We start from the raw sequence: 13,062 nt of genomic DNA on the forward strand, positions 1-13,062 counted from the left end.
GTCTCCCGCGGCGTGGACACAGCTCGCCTGCCACGCAGCATATCAGAGCGCGCCACATGTGCAGCAGAGCACCGAGCCTCCGCCTGTCGCTCATGAAATATTCATCACCTTGTTTGTGCCGACGGAAAAGTTGTGATGTCAGAGATTTCAGTTTCGGTGTCCGGTTTCTGCGCGGCCACAGTGAGACAGCAGCTCGGTGAGGTAAGGGGGCTGGGGGCTTCAAATGGCTTTCTGCCAAGCTACGTTGAAGCACTTGTCCTGTGAACCGTGAAGTCAGAGCGTATCTCAGTCTGCCATGCCTCTGCGAGGTTTTCAATGACGAACCAGGAAATGATGGCTGCTCCGACTTGGCCAATTAGTAATCTAATCAGTTGATAAGGTCTCGAGGGATTGATAGTCTATAAGTCTTTTTCCTAATCGACTTTTCAGAGAGAATAAACTATTAATCATTTGTCTGTATCAGAAAACCTTGTTCTGTATGACTGAATTCATATCCAGAGGTAAATAGAAAACAATAGAGAAACAATTCAAACACTGATTTCATAGAATTGACATGAATATCTTCCAGGTTGTTGTTTGATGTTCAGCGTGAGGGAGCGTCACAACCTCTGATTAAATGCCGGAACAATCAATAATCTGGCTGTTGGACGACTGGATTCATCTCTGGCAAGATATTTCGGATTAATATTGCTGTGGCTAGCCTTGACTGACTGTGTTGTGATGGAAATCAAACTGAACTTCACTATAGACCTGGCAAAAGATTTGTTTAGCCTATTCTCTGCCATTTGTTAGTATTTGTCCATTTTCTTCCTGCCTTGAGTCAACAGTTGCGTGCCGTAATTTGTGAACAGACAAAACCGTGTTTATGTTGTGTGGTGCATCGATCTGTACAGTTTGAGGTCATACGATGTGTTATATGTTTTGGCCGTGAAGAAAGGCAGATTAAAACTTGTAAAATAATTTTGCAAATTAATACAAATGTGTCCGCCCAGCTTTAGTCGACAAAGTAGATCGACGACAACTCTACAAAGAAAACACAAACTGCACACATTTTGGGGCAGCTGATTTTTAAATGACTAAGTCATCAAATGATGGTTTTGACACTAAAACTGCTGAATTCATATTCCACGCGTTACTATTTCCTGGCAGTTCCCTTCCGGTTACATAAACTCTCACGAGTCTCACAAGAGGATGGCGCTGAAAGAAGACTGCAGCAACCAAAAATAATATTCACCGCTCCCTATATTACCACATGCTTAAACTACATTCATTCAAAGTGCTTCTATTTCTAGAAACTCAACTTAGATTCCAATTACCTGCCGACTGTCGCGCTGGGAAGAGGAGGAGGAGGAGGCGCTCTTGTGAACCGGCGTGGAGGTCTTGTTTACTGGCGGAGAGCTCCTATCCTCAGAGCTCATGGTGCGGCCGTGAGGGCCTCGCTGGTAGTGCTGGTGGTGAGACATGGTGGGCACCAGTTGGCTCCGTGTACCTCCCTCAACACTGAGCCCCGCAGACCAGGAGCATCCTCTGAAGGTTTCTCACACTCACTGCTTGCTGTTCATCTGAAAAACAAAAAGGTCCGGAAGTTACATGACCACATCTACTTTGCCTTCCTCATTCTCTCCCCGCACTATCATTCGTCAAGCGACTCCTAGGCTAGTTCACTCCTTGAAATAAATGAGTTTCTTGGCCTTTCCCAAGCTTTCTGAACTATCCTCCATCAATTTCAAAATAGTAATCCAACTCACAGATGCTCAGTTAAGATACTCCTGATTATACTGGATAAGCCTTTTTATTTTGTTTGCTATGTGGTTGGTGGAGGAAGTCCAAAAGAATTGTCATTCTCCAATGGGAGAATTTGCATCTCTTCTTTGTCTTAAAGTTTGTCTTCAAGTAAATTGGATATTTAGTGAAAAAAGAAACCTGAAGGTGTTAGCGTTGGGCTCTAGAATCTTTTTCAGTGGCATTTTCCACAATGTTCTGATGTTTTACAGAGCAAATAAGACTAAAGAACATAATCTGCAGATTATACGTTGGTTGCAACCCTTTACTCTGTTTACAGTCAGGAATTGTGGCAGATCACTTTATCAAATTGACCATACTCACCGCCTCCGCTGCAGAAAATGTACACAATTCTGGTTAACCTTATCTTATGTTCAGCTAAGCAAGATGGAGGGGGAGTGCTCGTTTTCGTCATTAGTCATGGTACTGTGTTGCTCCATGCTCAGAGCCACAATACTGCCTGCAGTGGTGCTGTGTAATTGTCTCAGCTCTCAGGGGGTCTCAGCACTGAAAACACACACATTGATTGCAAGATAGTGGAAAACAGACAGAATAACAAACCCTGTTCAATTTAGTTTGCATTAAAAAATGGGACACTTGGTGAGATAGTGAGGATTTTATTGGACCTTTAGAAGGACAAATAGCACATTATGTTTAATCAAATACCTCAATGTTGATGATGTGACATTTGGGGATAACATTCAGAGGATGTGGTATTTACAAACAAGAACATGTGAAAACAGATAGAAGAAATATGGATATAATGAACAAAAAGTAAGATTCATTGTGTTTACTTTCATAATGAACAGCAGCTCCAAGATCAATCATGTTTGGAGGAAAGCATTGTTGCATTGCTGCGGTTAAAGTGCTCAATTGATGGCAGGGCAAGCAGAGTCATCAGCCCGTGTTTAACTACTCAATAATACAATATTATGGTCAATTTGTTTATTTAGTCAAATAGTTGGATCAATATTTTCTTTTAATAACTGATTAAACATGTTTAGGCAATTATGCAAAACGGGTTATAGCTTCTCAATTGTGGCAATTTGCTGATTGTTTTTGTCTTTTGTGATAGTAAACTGAATATATTTGGGTTTCAGACTGTCAGAAAATAGAATGAAATAGAACGATATTACTTTATGTTTTAGGAAATTAATTCATTTTATATTGATTACCATAAATAATTGTTGATTGTAGCTCTAGCTAAGTCTCATATCATGACACAAATCTATATGACAAAATTGTCCACATCTACGGTCAATTCTACATAAATTTTTTGACATATCATTAATTATAACATTATCATGTTTACGAAATGAAGCCAAAGACTTGAGGATAGATAACAACTACTATGTGCAGGATTATCAACAGGCAGTGATACATATGTCTGTGTTCCCTCTGGAGCGCCCTGTATAACTGCAGTATGTGTCCATTAGCCCTCCTGTGTGATAGGGAAACTCCCTGAAACCACTAAACAGCTCTGCAAACTTCAGCAGTATGACCTATCACATGCAACCGTACAGTATACTCACACTCTATAATCTATTTTTCAGATCCTTTAGCAACGTCATCATCCCGGCCCTGTCTTAAGCCAACTAGGATCTAAGCTACTGTCAGACGAGGCTCTAAGTCCAGTCAGATAGAGTATTCCACTTAGCCTATTTAATAGATCCACTCTCCTTGACCTAATAAGGAAGCAGAAGGGAGAAGTGCTTTAAGGATACACTTTAGTGCTATTTTAATACATTTTTCAAACTAGTTTCAAAGCTTGAATTTTGAGTCATGTCAGGGTCATTACATTTTAATTTCAAAAATAAGCAGCATGTGAAAAGATGAAAGGATGCCAAATGCCAGATATACATCTGCAATATGCAACAGTGAAAACCAGTCAACCCACATTACATGTTGTTGCACTGTACATGCATTCATTGTTCAGCAAAGAACATCCCTGTCCAGACAACATTTTACAGGATGATTAAATGTAGTGCAAGTGTCAGTAGTGTTTGGTTTGACTCTTGATCAGGTGCTTAGGAAGTGCCGTTGTAGTGTCGACATGGCAGGGCCTGCAGTCCTTCTGCCTAAAGGAGCATAATCACGGGGAGTGGATTTACAAGATTAAGCTCGTCATGACTCATCGAGTCCTGATGGGACGTTCCCCAATATCTAACCTGGTCTTGTATGGGGTAACACTAAGTCCGTCCATCTAAACAGGAGTCAAACAGACACCTACATATCGGTGTCCTCAAACTGAGTCCTGTGTGTTTCCTTGTGCATCAACTGTTTACTACGACTAGTTAATCTATTGGCACAACTGGTTGTTGACACTACAAAACCTTTTTATTGTTGCCGTCAGTTAGCCATAATCCAAGTTAAAGGGAGTTAAAGGGAAACATAAGGGAGCAATTTAGTCAATAAATTAGAAGCTTTTTGACAATTGACCAACTGTTAAAGTCAGATCTTTTGGACTTTGTCATTTTATAAGTAGCTCGCATGCTGAAAAAGTGTGAGCACCCCTGGTTTAGACTGTTCGGCATAACAAAACACTTGATGAAGTCAAATTTGGGCTCTAAGATAATATATTTTATGTTTTCCACAGTTTTTGATAACAACTTAAATATTTAATTGATTAATTGAGAAAATAAAGGTGGCGGATCAATTGAATAGAAAATTCATTATTAATTGGATAATTCTGTTTTGATGTGTCGCTGCTGCAAGCAGCCATGCGGGACAATAAAGACAGAAAATGAGTTCATGGGGAGCTGTTTTAGGTCAGTTCATATTTCAAAAACTCTTGTATGGTGCTTTATGCTAAAGCCATACAGAATATACTGGAGATCTGAGTACTCAAATTCCTTTACGGAGAATAGACTTTCGAAAACAATGACTCAATTCCTTCAATTGATTTTAGTTCAAATCAAATATTATTTTTCGATATCATGGGGAGTCATGCAAGTAACACATATTTTCTATTGATGTACTTTATGCTCAAACTGCTCTCTGATACTGCGGTTCAGACAATCGAATGTGGTTGGGATGTTTCAAGGCAGTACTGGACACAGGGGAGGAGCCCTTATTCACATAAATCATCACTGGCACCAACATGCAACAGTTTGGGGAGAGGGCCCTTCTGTTGCCTCACGTGGGACGATAATGTCCCCAAACTCTCTCACCAACCACTCCAGACATTAATGCACAGCAGTCTTTAAGTTACATTTTTGATATTTAATATTTAGATTGTTTAAAATATTGTTTCTAAAAAGCAATTATCTACTCCGTGGAAACACCTTCAGCGTAATATGAGGTGGGCATATGGTACATAGAAGGGGGCCTATCCTCATAGTTGTGTGGCTCTTTCACCGTTTCTCTTATTTTATGTGTGTTCAGTGCTAAGAGCGCACTGAACACACATAACATAAGTCATATATTTCTCATTTCAAGCACCAGAAGAGCAATATTATTTGGGGAAAAGGGCTTTCCCAAATCCAAATAATGATGAAAGCTGTCAGAGAGAAAATAATCTTACCTCTGACCAGCGCGATCAACTGATTAGCAAGTATAAATCAATAAATGTCAATCATGTTGCGTAAACAACGCTGAGAATTGGGTTTGAACAGAATTCAAGGCTCAGTGTATGAAAAAAGCATTTAAATTCAACCGGATAGCTTCGCTATATCGATGTTAAGATGTTTGGCCAAAGGTATCACGATATTTTATGTTCTCCACATCTCCCAGCTCGACAAGTCTTCCTGTTTCAGAGCATCACATGAGCAAAGGAAAAGGTTTGAAGCATTTCCACACAATTGTTCAATTCATCAAAAAAGGACCACTGATAGTTCATCACATTTCACCCTTTGAGCACATCATTGAGGGACCTTCAGGTTATTGAGGTCCATTTTGGAGAAATATAGTAGTCTAAGTAGTGGTGAGCACTTTCTATGGTCCAAGAAATGTGTCTGCAAGAAGAGTTACACGATCTGTGACCATATGACACATACTGGTGAATGATTCAACTTTCATGAGTCCCTCTTACTCTAACAGAATACAGTTGTGAGGACCTCTATGAAGTCTGAGCAGGGTGGCAGAGACAACCATCAGCTTTGGGTTCGATCCCCTGAATAATAAATCACCTCTGGCCAGATCTTCCTTCAATTGAATCAATAAACCTAGTCAGTTAATTTAATATATATTCTATTTCCCTGTATATACTTTGTATAGACTCTATATATACACTGTATATACTTTATTCTGCATTTTCTTTATTATTTAATATTTTGAGCATTTTTCATACTTAATATTTGTATGTTTGTTTGCTGCTGCTACAAACAAATGTCCACCTCGGGGATGAATAAAGTATATATCTTTCTATATATCTAACAACAATCTGCTCTGCTAAAATTACTTTGAACAACAAGCTAAATTCCGACAGGCTCTAGAGCTTTTTTTGGAGTTGAATATGTGGTGTGACCTTACAGGCTGGTGGCAACAAAGAAGTCAAATTCTTCCTACTGGGATCAGAGTATCACAAATAAAGAAGTACTAACTATAATCTGTCCTGATGTGGGTCAAGCAAGGGAGAGCAACACAGAGCTGAGAGAGAGAGAGAGAGAGCTGAGAGAGAGCTGAGAGAGAGAGAGAGAGAGCGAGAGAGGGGACTACAGTGATCCCACTATCTGTGTGCCCTGCTCTGAAATCTGAGAGGGATGAAGAAAAGAAACTGAAGGTTTAGACAGCCTATGTGTCAAGCAGCAGTGCAAGACCCAAAAAATAACAACAACAACAAAACAAACGGCGATCACTTCCTACTTTGTTGCTGCGGTTCGTGCACGTTAAACGTGAAGCCACGCGAATGTTAACGGCACCGCTCATCACAAACTGTAATACGATGAAGCATGATGGCAACTGTGCCCCGATAGGGGTGAAAAGGACATTCGTGTTTGTGTTGTCACCACATCTAAGCCGCCAAAAACACCACACTATCGACCAGTACTCTCCGCTGGAACACGTTTACTGATCTCCCCTCTCTGTTGCATAATTAAAGTAGCCAACAAAAGCAGACCTGTGTCCGAAGATTATATTACATCATCTTTGAGGACAACTATTGTCCGAGTTTAAAACTGAGAATCCATATTGATCGGCCCAGTCGAGTTTTGGACCGTTTCCCTGGGTGTGCGAGAGCGTGCTTAAGGAATGTAGATCTCGTGTGACATTTGGAAGCAGTAGGCAGCACATCTCTTAAAGTAAGCCTTTCTTTTTTCATAACAACACTAACTGGAGAGAGCCAGTTTATCCCGCGCTGCACACATTACATCATCTGTAGAGCCAGGTTTCACACTGCAATACTTTTTAAGAACTGACCGACTTGTGCCCATATTGGGAACTGTTAGGTACTGAAAGTTGGCACTGAATTCTTGTTCAGATCCTGCCAGGTGTTGCCTGGTGTGAACCACAATTTGGTAACTTTATGTTGTATCCTATTGAGACGAAGTCACTCCAGTTTGTATGTCGAGAGACACTGATGCAAGTTTCTTAAATGTTTGGCTGTTTGTGTAAAAAGAGGTTTTGATGAAAACATGTTTGTACTCAAATTAAAGTATAACATAAGGTAACACAAACATGTACGTTGACACTGGTATTTCTGTACTTTGAGTGATGCCAAGCATTACACTTCCGGAGAATAAAATAATTAAAAGACAACCCAAAACATAACAGAGAATGAACAATTATCGAGAACCTGTCATTGAGCGAACCAAAGGAGCAGACAGGCCTGATGCATAGGCCTTGCCTCTAAGCCATATATTGAATGTGCTTGAATGTGTCCGCTAATTAAATGAGTAAGAAGGAGCAATTATCTGATTTACCTTACAGTCAATATTAATGACGTGGCAAAAAAGACAATCTGGCCAGTATTGTGAGTGTCACAGTGAGGTTGGCTGCTTCATCCTCTCTCCCTCCATCAAAGCCCTGCAATGATTTGTATTTAAATGGGACGGGGACACCTTCAGCAGGAGGGTTCTTCAGGCCGGGCCAAGAATTATATCAGAAAATCAATCATCACATGCAAAGCAACATCAAGGAAGCATGCCCACTGGCAACCTACACATGCATCCATCTTCCCCTCTGCTGCTCTTTAACTGATGTGATTCGGGGCTATTTTAAACAACTGCAAAGTCACTGGCTGACCTTCAGTCACACACAAAAGGGGAGACGGAGTGATATTGTGGAGCCATTCTGTCAGTGGCAGAAGTTGGCTAACTTTCAATTAGTTGGCATCTCAACCCCTGACGACATAACGAGAGGAATATAACGGATAATGAGCGGAGATCACGTGCACCAATAACACTCTGATATCTAGATATACTGGAGAAAGCACGGAGCTCGGTTAGAAAGGTGAACATGTCAGTGACGCATTACGTCAACCTCATCACGGTCCGTGACAAGAGTTGCTGGCTTCCTGGCCGTTATATTCACAGCAGCATCCATGTTTATAGCGCTCCTAGATCGCGATAAAGCCGCCGTGATGTCGGTGATACGCACGTTTCGCTGCACGGTCGGAGGGTCACCTCCTCTCTCTCCCTCTCCCCCCCAGTGTCAAACGAGCAGCAGCTAGCTAAGTCGGCGGTAGCGAGGGAGTAATGTCCGACTGGTCCTCGGTGATTCACTCGGGATGCAAATACAAAAGGATGAGGCGCCGGAGTCTCCGTGTGAGCGGCGCCGGACACAAACACCGGCGGCCGGGACACTTACAACGAGACACACCGCCGTTTATTCGATATAAACGCGACTGGCCTTCGACAGAGGGAATAAAAAGCGTATTGCCTTACCACAGATGCGGTGTAATGACCATGTCTTTACAGTTCTTGGCGCAGGACACAATTGAGGGGGGGGTCCCCCTTCACTGGACAGAGATTCCCGGCTCCTCAGAGGCAAACGGCTCCCATGAGGCTCCACGTCGACATACATATGTTCTTGGTGTATAGTACATGTGCGGCTCGGGGGCTAGAACGTTATGGAAAGTGTGTGGGTGTATGTGTGTGGGGGGGAGGTGCTGTGTTCCTCCGTTTCCTTGAATGCGGGGCTGTGATGCTCGGCTCCGCTCACCCGCACTCGGCTCGCTCCTCCCTGCAGCAAGATCGGCTTTGAGCGGGAAGAAATCGCAGGAGTGGATCAAACGCTGGCGGACAGCGAGCGAGCGGCCGGGCGCAAAACACGGAGGCGGAGCGGCGCGCACCGCGGACCCGGAGCGGCCGGTTATTGTGACGTTGGAGATCGTCCTTCAAAAGCACAATACTTGAATTACAAATTAGAGGAGGGGTCAAATACTCAGGGGCTGGATTTGTGTTTTCAGGGAAATGCAAATATAAATGCAGGGTGATGTATACAAGTAAAACATTATTAAGGGGATGCCAGGGTTGCTTTTCTTTTTTCTTTTTTTATATAAAAAATAAATGTTTGTATGTATGTGTGTTTTTATGTATGTATGTATGTATGTGTGTGTGTGCATGTGTATGTATATATATATATATATATAAAATTATATATATCATTCTATGCAAATATAAATGCTGTTTTGTGTGTGCATGTATATATATATATATCATGTTTATGTCTGACATTTTTGTTTTTGTTTTATGTTAATATGTCTAAACTAATACAATAATTTAAGTGACACAAACAGTGAAGCACAATATTGTCCTTAACATACCTTACTTTACGCTCTCTGCCCCACTTTCTGTATTTTATTTAGGATTTATCAATGTAAACAATTGAATTGAATAAAATATAATGCATTGTGATCGGTGATACACAGTAAATTTGTCAGAATAAATTTGACTCAAATGAAAGAACATTTTACTCTGAATTATTAACCCTGAGGTATTTTTACTCGATTCAGTGTTTATATTTAACTCTACATGCTAATAATTTTCTCTATGTAGCATAACATTAAAACAACTCTACAGCCATATACTAACCAACAACATAAACATCTATTAAAATGAGCTCCATGTTGACCAGGTTGAAACAAGCCAAATGTTGAATACATATTAATATTCCAATAACGACACTCATAATACCCTTAAGAAAAATAAACAGACACAGAAAGAAAATCACCCCGGTGATGTAAGAGGGTGACACAGGTTGACATCAGCATATTTATATTATGCCGTACTATTGAATGTAGGGAAGAGGTCAGCAGTATTACATCCAGTTTTTCTTCATTGACTTCTTGAATGGGCAAAGAGACTAATGCTAAGTAACTGTGTGTGATGGTTTGCTGCTCATTAGTGTGCGGTGCTCCAGGCTGCAGAGCCATGGAAACTTGTGCACTGCACTCCTGGGCTTTTCACACACAGCAGGGAATATGTTATGTAAAAGTAACTTGAGAGATGGCGAGTATACTAAAGTAACGTGCAGGCATGACTATGAGCATGGGTAACAAACTATTCCCATTTGCCTGTGTCAGTCTAAAAAATGGTTGGGTATATCAGAGTTCAAGTTGTTAAACTTTTCCTCAAATATTACAACTTGTCATTGCCAGAATTCAATGTGTCATGACCGGATATTATCATTTTAAGGCTTTTTACATAACACATGGAGGATTGGAGGAATTTGATTACTCTATGGGCATAAACTGGTGAAAATGTCTGTAAGATCACTTTTCAAGGAGACAACACATTTTCTACAGGCAATTTCTGCAGTATGCCAAGACACTGTAATGTTACTGTATATATGACATTGCAGATGATAATTTATGACATGATACTTTGCACTAAATATGTTGCTAATTCCAGCCACTGGACCTTTATTTAAGGCGCGTCTTTAAGATAATGTTTATGATTATGCTGCATTTGTCTGATAATAGGGAATCAAATTCAAATATATGCTCAGCTTTCTATACATTAAAGCTGTTCTAGGAAATAAGATTTTTTTGTTCCTAGTATTTTTGGTGACAGAAAGAAGCATCTCTGTGGGATGTGAGGGTTTTCCATTGCGCAATTTGAAGTCTTTGAACAAATACTTATCTCTCGTGCTGAGAATGATGTAACAGGTCAGCTGACTGATGACGTTTCAGCGGGAGTAACTTCATTGAGCGGAAGCACGTCCACGAGTCACTTGTGACCGAGCCGGTAGGAAGCCGAAAGCGAGGAATTACGTCTCAATAAGTCGGCTGAATAAACATAAAGAAAAGGTAAGAAGCGAAGCATCAAAATCGTAAACCTATTTGGTTCGTTGTACCCTGTAAAGTATCTTTCCATGCGATTTAAATCTGTCTTTGCCGGTCCGTTCGTGTACAACGTGGTCTTCTACCGGTGTCGTGTTGCTTCCGGATAATTTAAAATATTTTTAATTCCTCTTTTGTACAAGCAGTTCTTACTTTTACTCAACATCTGTCAAAGATACAGTATGCGACCTTTTCTTTGTTGGAATTCATCATATCGCGGATACAGCTAACGTATCGAGGTAACATTTCGTTGCTGCTTGTGTAAAAAGTGTTGTAACAAAGCCCAGTTGCGAAACTTAGACCACCCCTAGTGGCCGAATGAGGGTATTTTAAAAAAAATGTAAAAAGTGAAAAATAAATAATACTGCCACGGCAAGTAACAAAACGATTAGATTAGTAAATGGAAGTATTGAAACAGGACTAATTATTGACTGTACATTTTGTTTCCTTCTTAGCAACCATGCCTGTAGACATTAACAAAGGCAAGAAGGCGTTTGTCCAGAAGTGTTCCCAGTGCCACACCGTGGACGAGCGCGGGAAGCACAAGGTGGGGCCGAACCTTTGGGGTCTGTTTGGGCGCAAAACGGGCCAGGCTCCGGGCTTCTCCTACACCGATGCCAACAAAAGCAAAGGTAAATACTGTGCGAAAGTTGAAGGTGTTTTTATAGTTCAAGGAAGGATGCTGTGTGGCTCAAACATCAATGTTCACTGCGTTTGCTCACTTGGATTTCAGGTATTACCTGGAATGAAGACACCCTGATTGTTTATTTGGAGAACCCCAAGAAATACATTCCAGGAACAAAGATGATCTTTGCCGGCATCAAAAAGAAGAATGAAAGAGCCGACCTTATAGCGTACCTTAAGTCTGCAACTTCATAAAGAACTCTTGGTCTTTGCTGGTGGTTGTGCTCTGACACATTGAACTGGTAAAGAGGCCAGGACTGCCAAGCCATCTCTGACTGGTATTGACATGAGAATGTTCCATCTTTGACACAGCTGTGCCTCGGTTTCAGATCCTCCTTTGAGGTGGACAAAATGATTTCCCCTGGTTTTAACAGGTTCTTTTTCGAGCATAAATTATTAAAACATACTGTATATTCAAAATGTAGGGACTGAAGGCTGTGTATTATTTTTGCTTATTGCCATCCAGGATGTTGTCTTAATACTTTCTTGATTCAAGCTCTTAAATCTTTGTCTCTTCCAAGAATGAATATGCCTTTCATCAAGTCATTTTGGAATTTGTAAGTTTAATTAAATAGACACTAAGCGTTCATTATTTTTGTAATTTGTTGGACACAATAGTACGAGAAATTAATCTTTGGTCCGTATTATGTTCCATAAATAAAAAATACTGACAGTACAGGGTGTAAATGGTCATATCGGGTGTAAATTGTGTTCTGGATTCTATAGTTTTGTCTCATCTAGACTTCTGAACCAAATTAGAGCAGTATATATACTCTGTAGAGTAGACTATATTTTCAAAGAAAGTGTTTCTATCAGTAAAGGGACTTCATATTTGCAAACATTTTTAAACTGATATAAATGATAGATATTTAGTTAGGTTCTGTTTTGGTAAAAGTTGGAGGAGACCAGCTGTGTTACAGCGGTTACTGGAGAACTGCAGATATATATGCTGGTACAATTTATTTAAAACATAGCTGGTTTGACCCATATCAAGAGTAAAACATATCAGCTTTCTATATATTCTTTGATTTAAACTCCTTGTGATTCTTTCCTTTTTCTGGATTTTCGAGGTAGTTTGAATTTAAAGAGCTTACCGGACAAGGAGTGTCTGTATGACAGCAGCCAAGACTTTCCTCCTTCTGAGTTGGTTCGGGTCTTTAAACCAATGCGGTGGAGTATAGCTCCCTCTAGCGGCCAGGGGCCACATCTGCACACATTCACTAATAATATGGTCTAAAACAAATTAGATTTTCTGACATCCACCTCCTGGCAAGAAAAGTCGTTCCATTATTAACTTGTATAGATAAATCACTGCATATTCCACATTTGCACATTTTTTTGGTGGCTTGTGAAATAGATGTGTCGAGTTGCAGAAT

At 40.5% G+C, this 13,062-nt stretch overlaps 2 protein-coding genes across 8 annotated transcripts in view; one reads left to right on the forward strand and one right to left on the reverse strand.

Moving 5' to 3' along the window:
• The window catches only part of osbpl6 (oxysterol binding protein-like 6), a 34,180-nt gene extending 25,186 nt beyond the window's left edge, over positions 1-8,994 (reverse strand). For 2 of the 7 annotated variants that reach the window (XM_056424609.1, XM_056424619.1), the window contains exons 1-2: positions 8,604-8,994; positions 1,317-2,289 (exon numbers count right to left, since the gene is read on the reverse strand). In XM_056424609.1, coding sequence (XP_056280584.1) covers positions 1,317-1,463 — 147 coding nt within the window. In that variant the 5' untranslated portion in view covers positions 1,464-2,289; positions 8,604-8,994. Of the gene's footprint in view, positions 1-1,316; positions 4,519-8,603 lie in introns of those variants that run through there. The other 5 variants (XM_056424590.1, XM_056424580.1, XM_056424637.1 and 2 more) reach the window with 5 other exon arrangements.
• Positions 8,995-10,878: 1,884 nt separating this feature from the next.
• On the forward strand, positions 10,879-12,362 carry LOC130204934 (cytochrome c iso-1/iso-2). The gene is made up of 3 exons (XM_056431952.1): positions 10,879-10,969; positions 11,458-11,634; positions 11,736-12,362. The coding sequence occupies exons 2-3, from the start codon at positions 11,463-11,465 to the stop codon at positions 11,879-11,881; spliced, it is 318 nt and encodes a 105-aa protein (XP_056287927.1). The 5' UTR covers positions 10,879-10,969; positions 11,458-11,462; the 3' UTR covers positions 11,882-12,362.
• Positions 12,363-13,062: the final 700 nt, after the last annotated feature.

Source organism: Pseudoliparis swirei, chromosome 2 (assembly GCF_029220125.1).
Source record: "Pseudoliparis swirei isolate HS2019 ecotype Mariana Trench chromosome 2, NWPU_hadal_v1, whole genome shotgun sequence".
NCBI classification, from domain to species: Eukaryota; Metazoa; Chordata; class Actinopteri; order Perciformes; family Liparidae; genus Pseudoliparis; species Pseudoliparis swirei.